At 43.2% G+C, this 26200-nt stretch overlaps 2 protein-coding genes and 1 pseudogene across 2 annotated transcripts; all 3 read left to right on the top strand.

The window, feature by feature from the left end:
- The first annotated feature begins 4273 nt into the window (after positions 1-4273).
- On the top strand, positions 4274-5049 carry LOC123332777 (annotated as a pseudogene).
- An 8835-nt stretch (positions 5050-13884) lies between these two features.
- LOC123332776 (interferon omega-1-like) lies at positions 13885-14742 on the top strand. Its single transcript, XM_044939780.1, has one exon. It carries the CDS (start codon positions 13940-13942, stop codon positions 14525-14527), a length of 588 nt encoding a protein of 195 aa, XP_044795715.1. The 5' UTR covers positions 13885-13939; the 3' UTR covers positions 14528-14742.
- Positions 14743-23482: 8740 nt separating this feature from the next.
- LOC102389633 (interferon omega-1-like) lies at positions 23483-24279 on the top strand. The gene has a single exon (XM_006055515.3). It carries the CDS (start codon positions 23483-23485, stop codon positions 24086-24088), a length of 606 nt encoding a protein of 201 aa, XP_006055577.3. The 3' UTR covers positions 24089-24279.
- Positions 24280-26200: the final 1921 nt, after the last annotated feature.

Genomic DNA, 26200 nt, shown 5'->3' with positions numbered 1-26200 from the left:
CAAGAGTACTGGAGTGGGTGACCATTGCCTTCTCCTCTGAGTGTCTACCTAGGCTATTCCATGTGCTGGTTGCACCAGGAGGAACTACCTGGTTCAGGAATCTCATTTGAGAAAACCCCAAAGCACCGGAAACTTGGAGTTGAAAGTCAGCAGCAGCTTGAGAACTTGGAAGGAGAACAGAGATATTTAAAGTGTTCACTGGAACAGCAGCAGGTCCTCAGGACACAGAACAACACAGATGAACTACATTGAGGCAAGTGCTTCTCCACAACATTCCTGTTCAGAGACTGAGAAGACTGAAGCAGATGCTGAGAGCACAGAGACAGAGCACGAATGCCTGGCCACCAGCTGTGTCCCCAGCACGGGTGACGTTCACACCACAGCAGCCTGAAGAGTCCTGGATGGCACGAGGGCCACTCCCGTCACAGCTGCAGACTTGTTTCTTCCTTAGGACCCAGCAAGTTATCACACAGCAGGGCAAGAGATGCCTGGGGACAATGCAATCCAAGGAAGTTCTTAAATTCCATCATGGTGTCTTTGCATCTCTGAGAGACAAAAAAGATCAAACAAGATTGAATAGAAGGGGCACAGGCAGGGATTTTAATACATTTAGCAACATTGGGACAGAGCTTTCCTTGCAGGACTTATGTTAGAAATCTGCACACTGGAAGAATACAATTTCTCAAAATAACAAAGATCTTTGTGGAAATTCATCTATTTAATGTAGGCAATCTTCAAGACATTGATGGATCAATCATCTTTCTCTTCTTTCCAGCTGGGACATATAGCACTCAGTAGCTATATATAAAGTTGGAGGGACTTTTGAAATAATTTTATTTTCTATTCATTTTTCACTGTGCTGTGTCTTCATTGCCGCCTGCACTTTCCTCTAGTTGTGGCAAAGGTGGGTCCTCTCTACTTGTGGTGCACAGGCTTCTCCCTGTGGGAACTTCTCTTGTTGGGGAGCACAGGCTCCGGTGCACCTGGCTTCGGTAGTGGGGGTCCCGGGGTCTGGAGCACAGGGCAATAGTTGCGGCACACGGCTCAGCTGTTCTGCAGCATGCGCATCCTCTAGGGCCGCATGTGGTCCTATTGGCAGGTGGGCTCCTCACCACTGAGCCACCATGGAGGCCCCTCAGGGAACATGTAAAGTACACTGAGAGGTTTGGATACCTTCTTGAGGATAAGGGTCCTAAAAAAGTAAAAACATTCTGATATTACTGCTAAAAATATCATTTCATTAACAAATTATTTTCTAAATAACCTTTTCATGTCAGTTCTACAGTATTACTTAATGATGTTTAATAGGTTGAGCTAGAAATTATTTAAAAAGATAACTATACAAGGCCTTGAGGCTTACTTCACAATTCAAGCCAGTTTCTCCCTGCTAAGGAGGAAAATGTTCACTGCTTCTGTCTAGGAAGCACACATGAGCTTCCATCTTGGTCACACACAGGCCTCCTCAACACCCACATCTTGACCTGAAGTTGGGAAATAGAGTAGCGGTTCTTCACTGGACTCCATCAGTAGACACCAGGATGACCCGGCTGGACTGGAGGTGAGAAACGCAGGTGTCTTCCTTTAGAATGAGAACAGCAGGTTACCTGAGGAGGTCTCCTGGAAGGGGTCCTTGTCAACCAAAAAAAAATAAAACCCCAAAACATGACTCCCAAGAGTTCATTTTATTGGGAGGACTTGCTGAGGACTACAGGCCAGAGGACAGCCTCCCCTCAGCTCTGAGGAACTGCCCCACGGACAGAGAGGAGGTCAGAATGCATGCGACTGTGGTGAAGGGGTGACGTGCAGATAAGCTCACATCGTGGGAGAAAGTGGCTAAGAATGAGAAACAGATGGTTCACTGAAAGATTTTAGGGCTTTTCTACCCATGAGAAGTTGTAAAAATTGGATTCATTAATTTTCTCTGGAAATTATTTAACTATCAGAAGGCCTGTTGTGTCAGTTTTCCCAGAGCACAGAGTGCCTCGTTCCTGATCTCAACCCTGAACTCCTGTCAGGGCATGTTGAAGTTCAGGGACTGCAGTGGGTAGAGACTTCATTCTGCAGAACCTGATGCTGAAAGATGTTTTCATTGTCATCCGAAGGAGAAACATCAGAACTCATGTGGCGAGAAACTGTTACCTGTTTTTTCTTTGCTCGCATTGGAGAAGGAAATGGCAACCCATTCCAGTGTTCTTGCCTGGAGACTCCCAGGGTCAGGGGAGCCTGGTGAGCTGCCATCTATGGGGTCGCACAGGGTCAGACACGACTGAAGCGACTTAGCAGCAGCAGCAGCAGCAACAAGCTCACAAGAAAGATCAAGAGGTTTAAATACATAGAAAGTAGGGCTTACCTCTCATAGGGTTAATAAAATTATTTTACTATATTTCACTGAAGAAACCACTCATAAAAGCTTAGACTTCCGGGAGGCTTGTGTGATTGGACTTCCCCAACCAGGGATTGAAATCAGGTCACAGCAGTGAAAGTGCTAGATCCTAACCACTAGACAATGAGCAAACTCCTGCTTTTCTTTTAGCTGGCAGAACAATCTACTCCCTTCCAACTACTTAATAGTGATTTTGACTATTTATGATTAGATCGTAATTTTGCGGACTTCAGACTACACACTGTGGCCCAACAAAACAATAGGTCGTGACCCTTTGGCATCTGAAATGGATGAAGGGGTCTTTGTCAACTCATTCTCCTCCTATCACTTATTTCATTGGTTCTTTAATGTCATGTTCATTTGCAGCCTTCCTTTTTTTTTTTTTTAAATCGGATTGTTCAGACAAATCAAAGCCCCCAAGGTTTGCTCTTGAATCTTTGCTATGATTGGAATAGTTCATTTCTCTAGATTTATATTTTTCTCCAGGAATATAAGTAAGTGTGACCCTAAGAGTTAATGAGAGGATTCAGTTAAAATTCTAAAGAACTTGAAAAGTGACTAGTCCATTAGTAGAAGGCAATAAAATTCAGCTATTATTTTTAATATCATAATTACTATTATCCAGATTAAGTTCAGGATGTTTTAGAATCATTTAATTCTATTTCATTCTAGTTTTTTTCAAAGCATCTTCTCATTGCCTGAGTGGATTTATTACGTAGACAGATGCTCAGCAAGGCTGCTCTCCAAGACACTGCCAGAGAGGGTTAGTATTCCAGCAATTGGCATTCTAGTTGTCCATCTCTTGTTAGGTGATGTGTTTGACTTCTTCCTTCTCTCCTGAAACTAATCCTACGTGCATTAATCGAAAGAAAAATGAGGTAGCTGATCTTGCAAAGCAAAGGACAGTCACTTGACCCTGGACTTGACCTTCGTGAGCTTCTGTCAGAAGCAGCCACGTCCCAGCCTTTCTGTTGTTCATACTGGCCTCATGCTTCCCCTCTGCCACAGCCTCATCCCCAGCTGTGCTGCACTGAAGTTTGCTAACTCAGAAGACATCATTGTGTGATGGAAAACCACTTCCCTTCTTTCATATTCAGACATTCAGACTTAGATTAGTTTTCTTTTTGCCCACAAAACAACCGTGGAGTTTTACTTTCTAGGAAAGTGGCAAAGGGAAACAAAAACAAAAAAAACTGAAGTCTTAAATATGATAGAGCTTACATCCCCTCTGCCTTTTTTTACTTCACTTTATTTTTCTTACCTCAACGTGAATTAGAACTAGAGCAGGAGCAGCAAGACCAATCCGGGTCAACAAGTCACTAAAAGAATGCAGAAACTAAGTAAAAAATTATACTCAAGTAAAGGAAAGAAGGCTATTTCTCCCTGAACAAGTAGCCTGGATCTCACCATCCTTCGTTTTCAGAGGGAGAAAGAGACAGAGGAACAGACATACCCAGTGTAATCAACGGCCTGAATGAATGACTGAAACTCACTAGATTCTGTGACATAAGCTTCCAGTGAGAGACACCATCACTGAATCTCCTTCCTCCAGCTCAGAAACTCTGAGCAGAAAAGTGTTGAACAGTTTAAGTAAAAGTGTTGAATAATAAAAACGTTCTTGACACATATCCCATTGGATGGGTACATTTGAAGTTATTGGGAAACAGGTAAAATTAGTAATTTAAACTGATGACATTTTCTTTGATCATATTGTGAATACATAAGCGAAAATCAAAAAAGGAAGTAAAAGTGTATTAAAACAATTAGAAAATGAAAATTACCATGTTCCCTATTTAATGGTCTCTCTTAGAAAGCATGACATCAGAGAACCTACCTCAAGGTTCCATCAGACCCCGTCTCAGCAACCCCAGCAGCAGCCGCATCTTCCCCATGGCCTTCGTGCTCTCTACTGATGGCCCTGGTGCTGGTCAGCTATGGCCCGGGAGGATCCCTGGGCTGTGACCTGTCTCAGAACCACGTGCTGGTTGGCAGGCAGAACCTCAGGCTCCTGGGCCAAATGAGGAGACTCTCCCCTCGCTTCTGTCTGCAGGTTAGAAAACACTTCGCTTTCCCCCAGGAGATGGTGGAGGGCGGCCAGCTCCAGGAGGCCCAGGCCATCTCTGTGCTCCACGAGATGCTCCAGCAGAGCTTTAACCTCTTCCACATAGAGCGCTCCTCTGTTGCCTGGGACACCACCCTTTTGGAGCAGCTCCGCACTGGACTCCATCAGCAGCTGGACGACCTGGACGTCTGCCTGGGGCAGGTGACGGGAGAGGAAGATTCTTCCCTGGGAAGGATGGGCCCCACACTGGCCGTGAAGAGGTACTTCCACGGAATCCATGTCTACCTGCAAGAGAAGGAATACAGCGACTGGGCCTGGGAAATCATCAGAGTGGAAATCATGAGATCCTTGTCTTCATCAACCAGCTTTCAAGAAAGGTTAAGAATGATGGATGGAGACCTGAACTCACCTTGACATGACTCTCACTGACTAAGACGCCACATCACCCTTGCACACTCCCCTGAGGTCATTTCAGAAGACTCTGATTTCTGCTTTAGCCACAGTGTTTCCTGAATTCAATCAATAGTACTTTCTCAGTAGCAATAAGCAAGTAGATATAAAAAGTATTCAATTGCACAGGGATCAGTCCACAAGGGATGACTGCCCTGATATTATTTATGTATTCATTTTCTTTTATCTCATCATATTTATATTTTCACATAAAAATGTTTGTCTGCATTGTAATAAAATTTAGAAAATATGTTCATTTCCTTAATCTTCTAATTTGTTTTATTTATTAAATTTTTATGAAAGTAACTTTGTTTTTTCATTATGAAGAACTAAATACTTATTTTGTCTACATAAAACTATTATGGAATAGCATTTGTCCATTTATTCTATAGAAGTCGTATCACTTTTCAGGAAGTGATTGTCAAAAGGTAGAATTCCTGGCAGTCCAGTGGATAGGACTCCATGCTTCCAGTGTGAGAAGCTCAGGTGCCATGGATACCCGGTCAGGGAACTAAGATCCTGCAAGCTGTGGAGTGCAGCCCCCTCCACCCAAAAAACACAGGTAGAAAGGAGTCTCTGAAATGGTGGTAAATGATTAGTCCTGAAGTCACAAGTATAACTAGTTTATACCCATTTAACAGAGAATGGTTGGTGTCAGTATGTGGGGGGAGGACTCCCCTCCTCCAGGGAAGCTGCGAACATGTGGTGCTGAGTGGCTGATCCTGACTTTACTCTTCCTCCCACCTTCTCCTCAGTCCTGATTTACTGAACAATCCACTCCCTTACACTGTATCTTCACTGCCTCCAACACAGGAGCTCTGTTCTGTGATGGTTTCTAGCTTCAAAGTTTCTCTGAGTGGAAATCACTGGAAAACAGCACAAGTGAAAGGAGAATTCTAGAAGTTTCAAAACCTTTGAATTGCTGCTCTGCTATTTAACAGCAGTATGACCCTGAAAAATATCACAAACACTAAGGAGATGGATATGGCAACCCACTCCAGTATTCTTTCTTGAAAGTCCCATGGACAGAGGAGCCTGGTGGGCTACAGTCCATGGGTCACAGGAGTTGGACATGACTGAACCAACTTAGCATGCATGCAGGCATGCATTCTATCTTGATCTTCTTCTCAAATATCAGGAAAATAACAGTAGTTTTTCATGGGACTACTGTTTGGATCAATAAGTCCATATTACAAGAAGCATAAAAGTGTGCTTGGTCAAATAATCAGGACAGTGAGCGTCCCAGAGTAGCTGCCCACAGGGAGCAGTCAGGACAGCTGGCCTGAGGCAGTGACTGAAAGGCAGCACTGGAAAGATGCTAGGTCTTTGGTAAAAATATTTAACTTGGGTGCTAGTTTCACAGTATATTCAGTGTGTGAACTCTCCTGTGCTCAAGGCTGAAGACAATTCCAATTTCTGTGTTTCAGACTTCTAGAAGTATTCTTAGGAAGTCACAGAAATTCTTTGAGAAAGAAGGATTAGTAGAAAATGCTTTGATCTTCCAAAAAAATGAATAATAGGGAAATCACAGAGATCTCATATGAATGCAGAAAATCACACACATGACTCATTAATAATGTTTCTTGCTTCCTTAGTCTGAATACAAGTCTACTACTTATAGAAGACATTTCTAAACTTACCTTCTCAACTCGCTGTTGGGTTCAGTCTTTCAGCAGCAAAGCAGAGGCAGGAAGAAAAGAGCAAGGGCCATGCAGGGTGAGGCTCTGCTCTCCAGCCCTGGGCCGTCCTGGGTTTGCTCCCAGTTGTTTTCCGTGGAGACTTCAGTCCCTAAGTGCCGGCAGTGTCACCTCCTAGAGCCGGTCCTTCTCAGAAATCAGTGCCTTTAGAGGAGAGACTGCTACAATGCATGCAGGTGTCTTATAACACAAGCGAGAGTCTTTCTCTGAACAAGGGGCCATGAAGTCAATATTATTGGTCAAAATACATAAATCTTGTGCATGCATACTGCCAACTGTCCATGATAACAGTGGCTACATTAATCCACATTCAAGACCATATAAGTTCTTACATGTTCTCACACATTAACCAAAACAGGATCTTATCATCCTTTTCAATTTTGCCAATTTGACTGGTGACACTTAGCATCTAGCAGCAACCATTAGTTTTCCGTTTCCTAATTGATGGCGGTTGTCATCAGTCATACTCCAGCCTTCTAGTCCACCTCTTGGAATTGGTTCGGGAGAACTCTGAAAGAAAAACAATCTGCAGGCAAAGGAGAAATGTACTGAAAACAACTGGAGCCCCAGCATCACAGTGTAGAGCTGAGAAGAGCTGTGGACTTGAGACTTCAGTTTTTAGACCAGTGCACTAGAGCAGGTGACAGCCTTTCCCATCACATCCACTGGAAATGCAGGTTTCTTCTGTGAATTTCTGATCCATGCACAATGCACCCACTGCTCTTGCATTGTCACTTTACCCATGTAAAGGAGTTCATGATTCATTTTTGTTCAAACTCCGTGATCTCCAGCTAGAAGACACACAGATTGCAAGGCCCTCAACCAGATCCCAGGCCCCACACTCCCGCTGCACTCCTGCCATCCGGCTGGATCCAGGCTGAGTCTCATGTGTGACAAAGACACTTGTGGCTTCCTGTGTTCAGGGCCCAGAACTGTCTTCCGTTCAAACTCATGAACTAGGTCATGACCTGCTCTAGTTTTCAGGCCTTTAAAAATCTGTCTTGGTGGTGATGCCTTCCGAAGATGCACGCTGGAATCATATACCCAACTGCCTATTTCACAGTTGGTACCTACTGAGCACACAGTATGCTGAAATCAAAAGCATTTTGACTGCAGGTTTTTCAGCAACTTATCCATATGATTTGACATTTTGAAAAAGTTAATGAAACTCTACAATGAAAAACTGACTACATAAAAAATGAATGTTTAATAGATAATCCTTGGTTAAAAGAGGAAAAAGGAATTTGTAAGTTGAGATTGGTTATTTAAGGTACTTATTGGGTCATAATTTGTCAAATATGGCATTCCCTCCGTGAAGAGAGATATATACAAAGTAGCAATTTTGAAAACATTACAGATGATTTTGCTTCCATTAAAGCCAGGAACTTAAAAGTACTGTTGTGGCATAAGGAAAATATTTCAGCTTGATGTGAGTTTAAGACGTATATATTTTAAAAGAGTTTTCAGACAATTAACATTACAGGAGAAATTTACCTTTTATATTAATATTGAATGAAATAACTTTCTCTCTCCCTTGGGGCTCCTTCTTGTCCCTAAGTCTCAGTCTTGTACCCAAGTCTTCCTTCCCAATGGAGGGTCGCAATATCGCGTATTTCTGTCCGGATTGTAGACGCCTTTCCCGTTGTCCCTGAATTAGCCCTTTCCCCAGAAACAGTCCTGAATCTGAAAACATACCACAACATGCTCTGATTTTCAGCCATCTGCTGCTGCTGCTAAGTCGCTTCAGCCGTGTCCGACTCTTCGGGACCCCATGGACTGCAGCCTACCAGGCTCCTCCGTCCATGGGATTTTCCAGGCAAGAGTACTGAAATGGGTTTCATTTGATTTCCAGCCATCAATCGCAGCATAAACGGGCACCAGTGTAAATCGCTCTGGGTAAAATCTCCTCCCAGGAAGGGGAGGGTGGATACAAGGGCTCTGCAGAAACCAAAGGCTCTGAGAGAAGCGGCGGCAAAGCTCTCTGGGCAGTCGGGTCCGAAAAAGAAGTTTCCTTTCTGCTAGCGCGGCCCCACGCGCTCCCTGGGCCCCGGCGGCGCCTTGTCCGGGTTGGGGCTCCTGCCGAGGGCGACCCCCGAGTTCTCCCCGTGGATCCGCCGCCCCTGTTGGCCGCTCTGTACCTGGAGGCGGGTCTAGCTGGGTTTGCGGCGCCGGTTTGTCAGTTACTGAGAGATCGGGCGCCCCCTCCCGGCGTTCAGTTCAGTTCAGTTCAGTTCAGTGGCTCAGTCGTGTCCAACTCTTTAGACCCCATGAATCGCAGCATGCCAGGCCTCCCTGTCCATCACCAACTCCTGGAGTTCACTCAGACTCACGTCCATCGAGTCAGTGATGCCATCCAGCCATCTCATCCTCTGTCATCCCCTTCTCCTCCTGCCCCCAATCCCTCCCAGCATCAGAATCTTTTCCAATGAGTCAACTCTTTGCATGAGGTGGCCAAAGTACTGGAGTTTCAGCTTTAGCATCATTCCTTCCAAAGAACACCCAGGGCTGATATCCTTTAGAATGGACTGGTTGGATCTCCTTGCAGTCCAAGGGACTCTCAAGAGTCTTCTCCAATACCACAGTTCAAAAGCATCAATTCTTTGGCGCTCAGCTTTCTTCAGAGTCCAACTCTCACATCCATACATGAACACTGGAAAAACCACAGTCTTGACTAGATGGACTTTGTTGGCAAAGTAATGTCTCTGCTTTTCAATATGCTATCTAGGTTGGTCATAAATTTCCTTCCAAGGAGTAAGCGTCTTTTAATTTCATGGCTGCAGTCACCATCTGCAGTGATTTTGGAGCCCCCCAAAAAATCTGACACTGTTTCCACTGTTTCCCCATCTATTTCCCATGAAGTGATGGGGCCAGATGCCATGATCTTCATTTTCTGAATGTTGAGCTTTAAGCCAACTTTTTCACTCTCCTCTTTCACTTTCATCAAGAGGCTTTTTAGTTCCTCTTCACTTTCTGCCATAAGGGTGGTGTCATCTGCATATCTGAGGTTATTGATATTTCTCCAAGCAATCTTGTGCTTCTTCCAGCCCAGTGTTTCTCATGATGTACTCTGCATAGAAGTTAAATAAGCAGGGTGACAATATACAACCTTGACGTACTTTTTCTTATTTGCACCAGTGTGTTGTTCCATGTCCAGTTCTAACTGTTGCTTCCTGACCTTCATATAGGTTTCTCAAGAGGCAGGTCAGGTGGTCTGGTATTCCCATCTCTTTCAGAATTTTCCACAGTTTATTGTGATCCACACAGTCAAAGGCTTTGGCATAGTCAATAAAGCAGAAATAGATGTTGGGGCGCAGCAAAAGGAGCTTGGAGGGCTGCTTAGCTTAGTGCATGCAGGACCTGAGCTGTTTCACTAAGGCCCAGGGGAAGTTCTGAGTTTCAGGACTCCTGTTTCACTGCTGATGGCCATGGGGATGTTCTGTTCCATCCTTCAGAATTCACCCGTTAGCATACGTCATCTTCTATTCTTCCAGTCATTTCCCATATTCGTGTAATTTGGTAGCATTAAGTATGCTTTACCTATATCCACAAGTACCATCAACTTGGCGTTTTCTACAGAGGATTCACTGAAATGTTTCTAAACCAATCTGAGCAGGGGTCATAACTCTCAAGGATCTTGTCCATCATGTATCTCAATTTTATGGTGTTCATCAGTTAATAATCTATGAGTCATCTTGGACAGTTAAATACAATTATTTTATAATTATTAGAATTATTAATTTTGTCAAGCACAGTTAAGATTCTCACTAATAACTACCACTTGATAATTTCATTTTGCTTCTTATACAAAATAATCAGGATACTTTGTAAATTGCTCAGCTTATCGAGAATTTGGAGGGAGAAGTTAATGGAAATAAGAGATTTGTAACATTGAGGTATGAAACAACAAAGGGACATCTTGTGTTAGAAGTAAAAGAGGGAAATAAGTGAGAGTTCAGTACATGCAGTGTGCTCAGGTGTTTATGCTGTGGATAGGGACTTTGGAATCTGACATATTAGGTTTTGAAATCTGGATTTGCAAATTCATTATTAGATTATTTCATTCAAATGAAGTCTTAGCAGGGGGCTCTTGGAAAGGAGAACATTAACTCAGTTTCACTATGTTGGAAGGATTACGTGAGTCCCTTCAGAGGCTAAGGAATTTGTCGCTGTTGTCACTGTCATTTGATGAACACTGATAGTCTGTGGAATTTGTCTGGTGAAAGTGTTAGTCGCTCAGTCGAGTCCGACTCTTTGTGACCCCATAACTGTAGCCTGTCAGGCTCCTCTGCCCGTGGAATTCTCCAAGCAAGAATACTGGAGTAGGTTACCATTTCCTTCTCCAGGGGATCTTCTCAACCCAGGGATTGAACCTTTGTCTCCTGCATTGCAGGTGGATTCTTTACCATCTGAGCCACCAGGGACCCTGGTAGGTCCTGGGTAATTAGGTTCACAGTATAACATTTATAACATTTATTTAGTAAACAATTCAGGATGGATGTGCCATAAAAAGTGAGGGTAGCATCAGGGAATGTATTCTTTCTCCTCAAATAAATACCAAGAATGAAATAGATCCTAATGAATCCTTGCATAAACACAATACCTTGGTATCTTCTTATTACCATGTTACAGACTGAATGTGTGTGTGCTCCCCAATTTCATATATTGAAACCCTACCCCTTGAGACTCCCTGATGGTCCAGTGGCCAGGACTCCATGCTCCCATAGCAGGGAGCCTGTGTTGGATCTCTGGTCAGGGAACTAGATCCTGCATGTGGCAAGCAAGATTTCCCATGGCCCAAGTAAAGATCAGGCATGAAGCAAGGAAGATCCAAGATCCAGCATGCTTCAAATAAAACCGGGCCCAGCCAAATAAGCACATGAAATAAATATTTTTAAAATTCTTTAAAAACCTGTACAAACCCAACCCATCAATGTGATCATATCACAAACTGGAATATTAGGAAGATCAATAAAATTCAGCTATTACTTTTAATATCATAATTTTACTATTACCCAGATTAAGATCAGGATCTTTTGGAATCATTTCATTCCCTGTCATTCTAGTTTTTTCAAAGCATCTTCTCATTACCCAAGTGGATTTATCAACTACACAGATGCTAGGCAATGCTGGTCTCCTAAACCCTGCCAGAAAGGGTTTGTGTTCTAGCAACTGGGGTTCTGATTGCCCGTCTCTCTTCCGTCTCTGCTTATACTGATCACATGTGGATTAAAGGAAAGGAAAATCAGCTAGCTGGTCTTACAAAGCTGAAGGCAGTCAGCGGACCCAGGACTTGGCCTTCATTGAGCTTCTGTAAGAAGCAGCCCTGTCCCAGTCTTTGTGTTGTTCATACTGGCCTCATCCTTCCCCTCTGCCACAGCCACTCCCCAGCTGTGCTGCATTGCAGTTTACTAACTCAGAATAATACATCATTACGTCAGGGGAAAACCACTTCCCTTCTTTCATACTCAGGACATTGAGACTTACCCTTGTTTTCTTCTTGCCCACAAAACAACTGTGGAATTTTACTTTCGAGGAAAGTTGTAAAGAGAAACAAAAACAAATCTAACGTCTTGAAAGTGAAAGAGATGCAGCCTCTCTGGCTTTCTTTCCTTTCCTTTCTTGTTCTCATCTCATCATGAAATACAACCAGAGCAGAGGCAGGAATACCAACATTGTCCAATAAGTCACTAAGTATATATGAAAGTTTAAATGAAAAATTACACTCAAGTAAATGAAAGAAGGCTATTTCTCTTGATCTAGTACCCTGGGTCTCATTGCCCTGCAATCTCAGAGGAGACAGAAACAGAGGAACAGAGATGCCCAGTAGAATCAACTGCCTGAATCAATGGCTGAAAATCATTAGATTCTGTGACATAAGCTTCCAATAAGAGACAATACCATCACTGAATCTCCTTCCTCCAGCTCAGAAACTCTGAGCAGAACAAGTGTTGAAGAGTTTAAGTAAAAGAGTTGAATAATAAAACCTATACTTGGCAAAGTAAATATTATTTATCTACTGAAAGTAAAATAATTGCAGTTGGAAACTCCTCCACCAACTTGCACAAACACACTTTTGCTCTCAGCATCTGAGCACTGCTGACACTTTAGACACCTGGGGAAACGGGTCAGGAGAAGAGGAGGTCACCACTGAGAACTAGGGTCCTTCACACAAAAACTCCAGGGGAGAGGTTGGGGTTTCGGGGAGACAATTTATTTTCCCAACAAATCAATAAGCCCTCCACAGAAAGGAGATTTTCGAGTCCACGGGACGTGCTGAGCCTGTCCTCAGGGAGGGAGTCCAGCAGTTGAGCAAGGGGACTCAGTCACTCCAGAGGACAGGGGGTGGCTCCATGTGATCTCTCTCTTCTGAGTGAGGTGCTGCTGGGAAAATACAATTATCCTGGATTTACAGTCTCCTCACCCATGTTCCCTGAGAACAACCAGGATTCTGGTGGGGGCATTGGCCCAGTCTGTGGAGGATGACAGGTCTCCAGTAAGAAAGTGGTGGAAAGAAAGGGTGATGTCTAATGGTCCTGCCCTCATGGTTCCCTGAAGGGCCGGGATTTGCAGTAATGTGTTCTAGAAGGAAGAGAAATGGGGGAGCAGTTCAAGGACTGATAATAATCAGCCTCTTCTCTAAATCAAACACTAAAGAAAACTCATCATTTGTTTCCAAGATCTTAACTGCCAGAGTGATCTGGTAAATCCCTTATAAATACAGAAACCATAGAGCAGACAGAGCCTGGCTTCCTATGGAACCAAAGAGGGAAAAATGGAGCCTAAGAGCAAGCCAAAAACGTGTTCATGGCTGAGAGGAGAGAAACACTTATGCATGAGAGATAAAGGGCAATAAACGTATGTAATTACAAATTTCCATCAATTCTGATTTAAGAGAAAGACCTTTCTCATTTGATTGAAAAATATCCATTTGGATGGGCACATCTGAAGTCACTAGGAAAAGGCAAAATTAATAGTCTAGAAGGAAGAAAATTTCTTTGACTGCATTGAGAATATGTAACAGAAAGCCCTAACTTTTAACTTTCATGCATTGGAGAAGGAAATGGCAACCCACTTCAGTATTCTTGCCTAGAGAATCCCAGGGAAGCCTAGTGGGCTGCCGTCTATGGGGTTGCACAGAGTTGGACATGACTGAAGTGACTTAGCAGCAGTAGCAGTAGCAACATAAAACCAAAAAAGGAAGTAAAAGTGTATAGAAATGATTAGAAAATGAAAACTACCATGTTCCCTATTTAATGGCCTAGCTTAGAAACAATGCCATCAGAGAACCTACCTCAAGGTTCCACCAGACGCCGTCTCAATAAGCCCAGCAGCAGCCGCATCTTACCCATGGCCTTCGTGCTCTCTCTATTGATGGCCCTGGTGCTGGTCAGCTATGGCCCTGGAGGATCCTTGGGCTGTGATCTGTCTCAGAACCACGTGCTGGTTGGCAGGCAGAACCTCAGGCTCCTGGGCCAAATGAGGAGACTCTCCCCTCGCTTCTGTCTGCAGGACAGAAAAGACTTCGCTTTCCCTCAGGAGATGGTGGAGGGCGGCCAGCTCCAGGAGGCCCAGGCCATCTCTGTGCTCCACGAGATGCTCCAGCAGAGCTTCAACCTCTTCCACACAGAGCGCTCCTCTGCTGCCTGGGACACCACCCTCCTGGAGCAGCTCTGCACTGGACTCCATCAGCAGCTGGATGACCTGGACACCTGCCTGGGGCAGGTGATGGGAGAGGAAGACTCTGTCCTGGGACAGACAGGACCCACACTGGCCATGAAGAGGTACTTCCAGGGCATACATGTCTACCTGAAAGAGAAGGAATACAATGACTGTGCTTGGGAAATCATCAGAGTGGAAATCATGAGATCCTTGTCTTCATCAACCAACTTGCAAGAAAGGTTAAGAATGATGGATGGAGACCTGAGCTCACCTTGACATGACTCTCACTGACTAAGTTGACACATCATCCTTGTATACTCACCTGGGGTCATTTCAGAAGCCTCTGAATTCTGCTTCAGCCTCCAAATTTATTGAATGAACTCAGCCAATACATGTCAGTAGTAATAAGCAAGTACATATAAAAGTAATCACGTGTAGGGATATCAACCCATAAGCGATGACTGCCCTGATGTTATTTATTTATTATTTAGTTAAAGTAATATTTTATCTCATATTTATATTTTCATATAAAAATGTGTATGTTTACATTGTATTAAAATTTAGAAAATATATTTCCCTATTTCATTAAAATTCTTATGTTTTATTTATTAAATAGTTATCAAAATAAATTTCTTGAGCTTTTATTTTGAAAACCTAAATCCTTATTTTTTCTACATATACCTATCACAAAATAGTATTTGTTCACTTTACTCTGTGGAACATTTCTATCATTTTCTAGGAAATGTTTGTCAAAAGGTGGAATTCTGAGAATTTTCTGTGGGTGCCATTGTTAGGACTCTGAGTTTTTCCTTCAGGGAGCCTCGGTTGAGGAACTAAGATCCTCTAAGCTGTGGAGGGTGCCAAAAAGAAAAAAGGTAGAAAAGAAATTATGAAATTGTAGAAAATGGTTAGTCTTGATGTCATAGGCATAACTAATTTATACCCACTCATTAAAGAATGGTTGACATACATATCTGAGGGAAGCAGTCACCTCCTGCTGGAAAGCCATACTTTGTTGACTGGCTGCTCCTGACTCCTATTACTCTGCCTCCCACCTCCTCAGCACTGCCTTATTGAACAATTCACTCTCTTACACAATACCTTCACTGCCTCCAACACAGAAGCTCTGTTCTGTGCTGGTTTCTAGCTGCATGGTGTATTCAGGGTGGAAGCAATAAGGAAGAGAGTCCAAGTGAAAGGAGAGTTCTAGAAATTCCAAAACCTCTGAATCCCAGCTCTGCTATTTACCAACAGTGTGACCCTGAAAAATCTCACAAACACAACAGGTCAGTTTCCTCTAATATGGGGACAGTAAGAGTGGTTTTCATACAGTTACTGTTTGGATTCAATGAGTCCATATCACACAAGAGGCATCAAGCGCTCCTGGCAGAAATCATCAGGACAGTGAGAATCACGGAGTGTCTGCCCTCAGGGAGGAGACAGGACAGCCGCCCTGAGACAGCGACTGGAGGGCAGCATGGAAAGGTGCTGGCCCCTGACAAAGGTATTTTCTTTTCAACTTGGGTGCTAGTTCCATAGTGCTCTCAGTGTGAGAACTTTCCTTTGCTGTATGGTGAAGAGCATTCCAATTTCTGAGTTTCATACTTCTAAAAGCATTCCTATGAGTTCATAAAAAACTCTTTGAGAAAGATGAATTGCTAGAAAATGCTTGATCTAACATAAATATGATACTAGGGAAAGAATAGAGATCGCATATCAGTGCAGATAATCAAACACAAGCAGAGGCAGGAAGGAAAGAGTAGGGACTGTGAAGTGTGGTTCTGATCTCCAGTTCTGGGCTGTCCCAGGTTGGATCCTAGTTCTCCTTTCCATAAAATCCCTTGTCCATACTTGCTGGCAATGTCACCTCCTGGAGCCTCTGTTTTGCTACTGAAAGAACAAAACCCAACAAATGGTTCAGAAGCCAGTTTCACCTATTCTCATACTAAAGAAGTGAGAAACACGATTAATGAATGAAGTGCTTGATTTTCAGCAACCTCCAAGGAGACTCACACCAAGGGCCACCTTCCAGTATTGCTGCTGCTAGTACCCTTGTCCCCAGGGCAAGCCACTGCTGACCCACACTTCCATAGGAGACTCCAACCTTAGGAGGCAGGTCTGGTTCAGTCTCCAGTGGGGTCACTGCTTCCTTCCCCTGGGTCTTGGTGCATGCGAGATTTTGTTTGTCCCCTGCAAGAAGAGTCTCTCCCACTGCCCTCTGGAAGTCCTGTAATCAAATCCCACTGGTCTTGAGTCTGATTGCCTGGGCATTCCCAGTCCCTTTGCAGTCTTGCAAGCATGACATGAGGCTCAGAACCTTCACACCAGTGGGAGAACTTTTCTGGTATTATTGTTTTCCAGTTTGTTGGTTTCCCATCTGGCAGGGATGGGATTTATTTTTATTGTGCTTGAGTGCCTCCTGGATCTCGTTGTAGTTTCTTCTTTGTGTTTGGACGTGGGACATCCTTTTATGGAGGGCTTCAGAGACCTCCTCTGGATGGCTGTTCAACAGCTAGTTGCGATTTTGTTGCTCTTGCGTGAGGAGATAAGTGCATGTCCTTCTACTTTGCCATCTTGAACCAGAAGCTAAGCCAAAACTTTGATATTTGACCATTTGAAATATGCTGAACTATCTCATGCACACCCACCATATCTTTTATTCACCACCATGGATGTACGTGTGGCTGAGATTTGAACAGGGGGTTAATTGCTGGAAATTGGTATGTTGTCTGTCTCAAATAGTATGATTTTCTAAGAAAGATTTTAAAAATCAATATGTCAATCTGCTGCACAGAAAATATTGTTATTGAGATATATCCAATTTCCCGCAGTAACACGTGGGATCATTTATAAAAATTGATCAACAAAGATCCCACCAATTTATACATTTCATTCAGCATATTTCAACTTTTATTATTTTAAGAATTTCCTATAATCTGTACTTTTCAAGATCAAAGTCTTTCTTTTCATTTCAAACACCTGTCCTCCACACACATCCTCCATCAGGACCTTCTAACTTAGAGTTAGAAGGGGAGGAATTGACTCCCCAGAGCAGGAGCAAGTCTCCATTTCCTATTCACACCCAGCATCCTGCACAATGGTAGCATACTACTGGTCCTCAGGGTTGTCAACAAAAGTGTAAGTGCAATAATGATAATAATAATAATAATGATAAGCTTAAAAGAGTTTTCCCAGTTAAACTATTTGAAAATGACAATCTTGCTACATTTTGTGTTTTTATTTTTTGTGGGTTACTCTTGTCTTCTCAGGTGACCAGTATATTTGTTATCTGGGCATCTCTTTAATTTTCCCTCAAGTTCCTGAATCATTTCGTCCAGTTGAGTTTTCTGTCCTATGCTACAGTTTTCTCAGCTTTAAAATAAGGATATGGGAGTGGATATATGTGTCTTATACCTGGTTTACGTTGTTGTACAGCAGAAACCAGCACAACATTGTAAAGCAATTATTCTCCAATTAAAATCAAAACAGGGATACTGAGAATATTGTACTCCATTGAATATACCATCTCATGTTCTGTACTCTATATGATGTTAATATAACAACTTACAAAATTATCTTAAATGAGTAGATTATATAAAGCATCAGGGACACAGTAAACAGCTGTGAGAGTTGTTACTATGACAGGTGTGTATTAAGCTTTCGCCGTTATTTCATGTCTACCCTAAAGGTGATTATGCCGTATCTGTGACTTGCTCAACTCAATTTTTAATGCAAAAATTCTACCTCTGCAAATTAGAATAAGTTAGTCATGTATGGCTGTGAGAGTTGGACTGTGAAGAAACCTGAGCGCCAAAGAATTGATGCTTTTGAACTGTGGTGTTGGAGAAGACTCTTGAGAGTCCCTTGGACTGCAAGGACATCCAACCAGTCCATTCTAAAGGAGATCAGTCCTGGGTCTTCTTTGGAAAGAATGATGCTAAAGCTGAAACTCCAGTACTTTGGCCACCTCATGTGAAGAGTTGACTCATTGGAAAAGACTCTGATGCTGGGAGGGATTGGGGGCAGGAGGCAAAGGGGCTGACAGAGGATGAGATGGCTGGATGGCATCACTGACTCGATAGACGTGGATTTGGGTGAACTCCAGGAGTTGGTGATGGACAGGGAGGCCTGGCGTGCTGCAATTTATGGGTAGCAAAGGGTTGGACATGACTGAGCGACTGACTGAACTGAACTGAATCTTTTCTAATATTGTACAAAGCATATCTACACATTTTAAAATTTTACTAGCAAATAAAATAATCACATGACTGTACCAAGCACACCGAGATATTTAGTGGGCATCAAATCAACATGTAATCAGTGCATTTGGCATATAAGATGCTTATTAGGTAAGAAATGGTATATTAAGTAAAAATATACATTATGCTGAAATAAAAAACATCTTGATTATGAATTTTAAAGCAACTTAACTATGTGAAATGACCTTTTAAAAGAGTTAATAAAACTATGTATATTTTTTACATATACATATACATATTTTTCTCCAATGCAAAACTATGTATAAATTTGAAAGCTTAACATAAGATCCTTAGATAAAGGAAATGAGAAGAAAAAAAGGTTTTTAAAATTGAGATTAATTATTTAAGGTAGCTACTGGGTCATAAGTTTCTCAAATATAGCTTTCCCTCAATTGAACTGAGGTGAAAAAGAAGTAATTTTGAAAACTTTACAGATGTTTTGCTTTCAATGAAGCCAGGAACTTAAAGTTTTGTTTGGGCATAAGGAATATTTAGACTTGGTATGAGTTTCAGACTTCTTTGTACATTTTAAAATATTTCCAACTACTTGAATGTTGTAGGAGAAAGTAACCATTTATATTAAATGAAATCATTTTTCCTTTCCCCAGGAGCTCCTATAGGTCTCAGTCTTATCCTCAAGTCTTCCCACTGGATGGTCCCAATATCTAGATTACTGTCCAGAATGTGGATGCCTTTCCCCTTTCCCCAAATTAGTCTTTTTCCCCAGAAACAACCCGGAATCTAAAAACATACCACAACATGCTCAGATTCCAGCCATCAGTCACAGCATAAATGGGCACCAGTGTAAACCGCTCTGGCTAAAATCTCTTCCCAGGAAGGGGAGGATGGAAGCAGGGGCAGGTGCACAAATCAAGTTCTGAGAGACCCCTGCAAAGCTCCCCTGGGCGGTCTGGCCCCAAAACGAAGGTTCCTCACTGCTCCTGGGACCCCACATGCTTCCTGGGCCCCAGAAGCACCTAGCTCAGCTGGAGGCTCCTGCCTACACGGACTCCCCGGTTCTCCCGGTGGATGTGGTGCTGGAGTTCGAGGCACTGGACCCGGACAGGTCTACTGGGACAGCAAGGTCAGTTGCTCTGTAACAGGGAGTTCTGTGGTGCCCTCCCAGTTTCTGGGGCACAGGAAAGGCAGATTTGAGCATCTTGTTGAGCTGGAGCCGTGGGACTCAATTTCACTGAAGTGCTGATTTGGAGGGATTCCTGGTCTCTCAGAGGTGGCAATGGTGATGATCACCATTCTCCAGGGCTGGACAACATCACCTCCGTGTCATCAGGGAAGGGGTTGGCATCTGGTGAGCTTGGTGATGCTGCAGATGTTGGGCTGTGCCAGCCTTTATCAAGCCATTCCCAGCCCCTTCCTACAAATAAGATCTTTAAATAGGTCAGAATTGTCACTTTCTGCACTTTTCTCAATTTTGTCTCCACTGAAAAACTTTTCCCTTCTATTCTGGGCATCAGAGAATGTCACAGCTTCGATGCTTCTTTTGTGTTATTACACTGAAATGAAATATACTCATGGATACGTCTCAATCCAAAAGGAGATATTCATCTATATGAGTCAACTCAGCTTGAAAGAAAAACCTGAGGCTCAATCTCTCCTCTTTAGTCTAAAAGAGAAATTAGAGGTGTGACTCCATAGTCTATTGTGACAGTTTTTAAATTGCACCAATTTTTAAATTGACACATCTCTTTGCATTTCCTTTTTAAGGGTCTAATACGTAAGGTTTGAATTCTTCAGTTATTTACAGGGCTATTGCTCCTGTGTTCTGGTGGTCTACAGATAATAGTGGCATAATAATGAACATGGGTTAATTCATAGAGTTCTCTTCATTCTCTCACCAAAGTGTGCTGACCACATACACATATGTGACAATGTGCTTGTCGATGTGGATTCCAGGAACATCAGGAGGGGATGATGACTGCCCTCCTGGGAGCAGGGAAGAAGACTTTGGAGGCAGGATGAGGAGGAAGGAGGCAGCACGTGCTCAGAGCAGCTGAGGGCCGGTACTCAGAGCTGATGAAGAGGAGGGACCGGGAGCAGCAGGAGGCTCTACTCTCACACAATCTGGGGCTTCTGAGTGTAGCCGACCCCAGACTTTCATTTCATCTTCTAAAACATCAAGACAACTTTAGTAGCAGTCACAGAGGACATCCTTTAATTCAAATAATTCAAAGTCTGCAAATTAGCCTGAAAATGTGGAACTTAGTGAATGATAGCTGTCTTTCATATCAGTATAACCAATAGTAACCTCTTACTCCACCCTCAGTCCAACCAAGAGAAGCTTTGACTGCAAGTTCCTTAACACAGGCAAGGGTCTGCATGTTGAATCCCTAAGTGTTCATTCTAGGAGAGGGAATGGCCGCAGGACTATGAAGTGCCCAGAAGCCCAAATTTCCTCCCTTTTGAGCAGGGCCTTGTACATAATGGATAGAAATCCTACAGCACTTGAAGTTCTTTGCTGAGGAAGAGATTCTAGGAACATTGTCCACTCTCCTAGAATTTTGATGTTTTGTTCCTGGTCAGGGAACTAGATCCTACAGGCCACAACCAAGACTTCCCATGCCACAAGTAAAGATCCTATCTGAGGCAAGGAATATGGAAGAGCCAGCATGCCACAACCAAGACCTGGCACAGCCAAATAAATAAATAAAATAAATGCATTTAAAATTCTTAAAAAAACCCAAAGAAACCCATCCCATCAATGTGATCATATCACAAGGTGGGATATTAGGGAGATTAGGGTTACAATCAATAAAATTCAGTTATCATTTTTAAGAAGATAAATATTTTTTACCAAGATTAAGATCAGGATCTTTTGGAATCATTTCATTCCCTTTCATTCTAGTTTTTTCAAAGCAACTTCTCATTGCCCAGGTGGATTTGTCACAGATGCACAGCAAGGCTGGTCTCTTTGACCCTGTGAGAGAGGGTTAGTGTTCTAGCAATGGGGGTTCTGATTGCTGTCTCCTATGAGCTGGTGTGTGACTTCTTCCTTCTCCTCTTACACACACCACAGATGGATTAAAGGAAAGAAAAATCAGGTGGCTGGTCTTACAAAGCTGAGGGCAGTCCATGGACTCAGAACTTGGCCTTCGTTGAGCTTCTCTCAGAAGCAGCCATGTCCCAGCCTTTCTGTTGTTCATATTGACCTGATCCTTCCCCTCTGCCACAGCCTAGGCCCCAGCTATGCTGCACTGAACTTTGCTAATCCAGAATACATCACTGTGTCAGGGAAGCCACTTCCTTTCTTTCATATTCATGACATTGAGACTTACCCTTGTTTTCTACTTGTCCACAAAACAACTGTGGAATTTTACTTTCTAGTAAAATTGCAAAGGGAAACAAAAAAATCTAACCTCTTGAAAGTGATGTAGCTCCTCGGGCTTTCTTTTCTTCCCTTTCTTGTTCTCACCTCGTTATGAATTACAACCAGAGGAGGAGCAGTGACACCAATCTTGTCCAATAAGTCACTAAGTGAATATAAAAAGTTTAAATGAAAAATTATACTCAAGGAAAGAAGGCTATTTCTCCTGATCTAGCATGCTGGGTCTCACTGACCTGCTTTCTCAGAGGAGACAGAGACAGAGGAACAGAGATGCCAGGTGGAATCAACTGCCTGAACAAACTGTAACTCACTAGATTCTGTGACATACGCTTCCAACGAGAGACAACACCATCACTGAATCTCCTTCCAGCAGCTCAGAAACTCTGAGCAGAACAAGTGTTGAACAGTTTAAGTAAAAGAGTTGAATAATAAAAACTATACTTGGTAAAGTAGATATTATTTATCTACTAAAAGCAAAATGACTGCAGTTGGAAATTCCTTCACCAAGTTACACAAACACACTTTTGCTCTTAGCATCTGAGCACTGCTGATATTTTGGACACCTGGGATCAGGAGAAGAGGAGGTCACCACTGAGAACTATGGTCCTTCACAGAAACACTCCAGGGGAGAGATGGGGTTCAGGAAGACAATTTATTTTCCCAAGAAATAAACAAGCCCTCCACAGAAAGGAGATTTTGAGGCCACAGGAATTGGTGAGCCAGTCCACAGGGAGGGAGTGCAGCAGGTGAGGAAGGGACTCTGTCACTCCAGAGGACAGGGGGTGGCTCCATGTGATCTCTCCCTTCTGAGTGAGGTGCTGCTGGAAAATACAATTATCCTGGATTTAGAGACTCCTCACCCATGTTCCCTGAGAAGAACCAGGATTCTGGCAGGGGTATTGGCCCAGTCTGTGGAGGACAACAGTCTCCAGCAAGAAAATGGTGGAAAGAAAGGGTGATGTCTGTAATGGCCCTGACCTTGTGGTTCCCTAAAACACAACCACATGGACCTGCAGGAACGTGTTCTAGAAGGAAGAAAAACATGGGGTAAGCTCATGGACTGATAATAATCAGCCTCTTCTCTAAATCAAACACTAAGGAAAACCCATCCTTTGTTTCAAAGAGATCAAGAGCCACAGTGATCTGGTAAACCCCTAAATCAATACGGAAACCATAGGGCTGAGGGAGCCTGGCTTCCTAGGTAAAGTGAGAGGGGAAAATGGAGCCTAAGATGAGGGCTACAAATGTGTTCCTGGACAAGAGGAGAGGAACATTTATGCATGAGAGAAAGGGAGCGATAATGTGTGTAATTACAAATGTACTTCAATTCTAACATAAGACGAAGACCTTTCTCATTTGATGATGAATATCCATTTGGATAGCACATCTGAAGTTACTGGGAAAAGGTAAAATTAATAGTTTAAATTGATAACAATTTCTTTGACCATATTCAGAATACATAACAGAAAACCAAAATAGGAAGTAAAAGTGTATAGAAATGATTAGAAAATGAAAATTACTGTGTTCCCTATTTAATGGCCTTGCTTAGAAAGAGTGGCATCAGAGAACCTAGCTCAAGGTTCCACCAGATGCCGCTTCAGCCAGGCCAGCAGCAGCCTCATCTTCCCCATGGCCTTCGTGCTCTCTCTACTGATGGCCCTGGTGCTGGTCAGCTACAGCCCGGGAGGATCCCTGGGTTGTGACCTGTCTCCGAACCACGTGCTGGTTGGCAGGCAGAACCTCAGGCTCCTGGGCCAAATGAGGAGACTCTCCCCTCGCTTCTGTCTGCAGGACAGAAAAGACTTTGCTTTCCCCCAGGAGATGGTGGAGGGTGGCCAGCTCCAGGAGGCCCAGGCCATCTCTGTGCTCCACGAGATGATCCAGCAGAGCTTCAACCTCTTCCACACAGAGCGTTCCTCTGCTGCCTGGGACACCACCCTCCTGGAGCAGCTCCACACTGGACTCCATCAGCAGTTGGACGACCTGGACACCTGCCTGGGGCAGGTGATGGGAGAGGAAGACTCTGCCCTGGGAAGGACGGGCCCCACACTGGCCGTGAAGAGGTACTTCCAGGGCATCCATGTCTACCTGAAAGAGAAGGAATACAGCGACTGTGCCTGGGAAATAGTCAGACTGGAAATCATGAGATCTTTGTCTTCATCAACCAACTTGCAAGAAAGGTTAAGAATGATGGATGGAGACCAGAATGACCAGGATGGAGTCAGCTTGACATGACTCTCACTGACTAAGATGCCATGTCATCCCTGCACACTCAAGTGTAGTCATTTCGGAAGACTAGTTCTGCTTTAGCCACCAACTTGATTGAATTAGTTAGGCCAGTACATAGTAATACAGTATTAGTAAGCAAGTAGATATAAAAGTACCCAGCTGCAAGGGTATCAGTCTATAAGCAATGACTGCTTTGATGTTATTTATTTATATTTTATTTATTTAATGTATTATGTATAATGTATAATGTAAATACATTATTTAATGTATTTATCTCAATATTTTATATTTTCATATAAAAGATGTGTACGCTTACATTGCATTAAAATATAGAAAATATATTCCCTTTTCTCTTTGATTTAAATTGTAATTTGTTTTATTTATTAAATACTTATCAAGGTAAACTTCTTGAGGTTTTTTTTTGTTTTGAAAATCTAAATACTTCTTTTGTCTATATATACTTACCACAAAACAGTAATTGTTCATTTTATACTGTGGTACAGTTCTATCACTTTCTATCAAATGTCTGCCAAAAGGTGGAATTCTTCAAGCTTTCTGGTGGCACAGTTTCTAGGACTCTGAGTTTTCCCTCCAGGGAGCCTTGGTGGGAAACTAAGATCCTATAAGCTGTCGAGGGTGCCAAAAAGAAAACAGGTAGAAAGGAGATTATGAAATTGTAGAAAATGATTAATTTTGATGTCATAGGCATAACTAATTTATACCCACTCATTAAAGAATGGTTGATATACATATCTGAGGGACTCAGTCACCTCCTGCAAGAAAGCTGATGACATATGGTGTTGACTGGCTGCTCCTGACTCCTATTACTCTGCCTCCCACCTTCTCCTCAGTACTGCCTTACTGAGCAATTTACTCCCTTACACAATACCTTCACTGCCTCCATCGCAGGAGCTCTGTTCTGTGCTGGTTTCTAGCTGCATGGTGTAGTTAGGGTGGAAGCCACAGGAAGACAGCCCAAGTGAAAGGAGAGCTCTAGAAATTCCAAACCTCTGAATCCCAGCTCTGCTATTTACCAACAGTGTGACCCTGAAAAATCTCACAAACACAACAGGTTAGCTTCCTCATCTTTAATATGGGGACAATAAAAGTAGTTTTCACAGGGTTACTGTTTGGATTCATTGAGTCCATATCACACAAGAGGCATGAAGCGCTCCTGGCAGAAATCATCAGGACAGTGAGAATCACGGAGTGGCTGCCCTCAGGGAGGAGACAGGACAGCTGCCCTGGGACAGCGACTGAGGACAGCACTGGAAAGGTGCTGGCCCCTGACAAAGGTATTTTCTTTTCCACTCCGTGCTGGTTTCATAGTGTTTTCAGTGTGAGAACTCTCCTTTGCTGTATGCTGAAGACAATTCCAATTTCTGGGTTTCATATCTCTAAAAGCACTCCTATGAGTTCATAAAAAACTCTTTGAGAAAGATGAGTTTGTAGAAAATGCTTTGATGTAAAAAAGATGAATAATAGGGAAACAATACAGATCTCATATCAATGCAGGAAATCAAACACATGCAGAGGCCGGAAGGAAAGAGCAGGCGCTGTGAAATGGACTTCTGCCCTTCAGTCCTACGCTGTAAGGGTTGGATCCTAGTTCTCTTTTCAGTAAAGTCCCTTGTCTATACTTGCTGGCAATGTCACCTCCAGGAGCCTCTGCATTGCTACTTAAAGACCAAAACCCAACAAACAGTTCAGAAACCAATTGTTACCTTTTTCATACTAAAGATGGGAGAAACATTATTAATGACTGAAGTGTGATTTTCTGAAACCCCCAGGGGACTCACGCCAAGGGGCACCTTCCAGGATTGCTGCAGCTAGTGCCCTTGCCCCCACAGCAAGCCCCTGCTGACCCACCTCCACAGGAGACTCCACCTTTAGCAGGTAGGTCTGGTTCAGTCTCCTGCGGGGTCACTGCTGCTCAGTCCCCTGGGAGTTGGTGCTTGCAAGATTTTGTTTGTCCCCTTTGAGAATGGAGTCTCTCTTCCACACAGTCCTGTGGAAGACTTGTAATCAAATATCACTGGCCTTTAGAGTCAGATTTCCTGGGGATTCCCAGGCCCTTTGCTGGATTTGCAGACCTGGAAGCCTGACGTGAGTCTTAGA

Source organism: Bubalus bubalis, chromosome 3, assembly GCF_019923935.1.
Source record: "Bubalus bubalis isolate 160015118507 breed Murrah chromosome 3, NDDB_SH_1, whole genome shotgun sequence".
NCBI classification, from domain to species: domain Eukaryota; kingdom Metazoa; phylum Chordata; class Mammalia; order Artiodactyla; family Bovidae; genus Bubalus; species Bubalus bubalis.
The sequence above is the reverse complement of the archived record's forward strand: the minus strand, read 5'-3'. Positions and strand labels throughout refer to the sequence as shown.

Coding starts and splice junctions, on each gene's coding strand:
- LOC123332776 (XM_044939780.1), top strand. CDS start 13,940: ATGGCCTTCGTGCTCTCTCTATTGATGGCCCTGGTGCTGGTCAGCTAT.
- LOC102389633 (XM_006055515.3), top strand. CDS start 23,483: ATGGCCTTCGTGCTCTCTCTACTGATGGCCCTGGTGCTGGTCAGCTAC.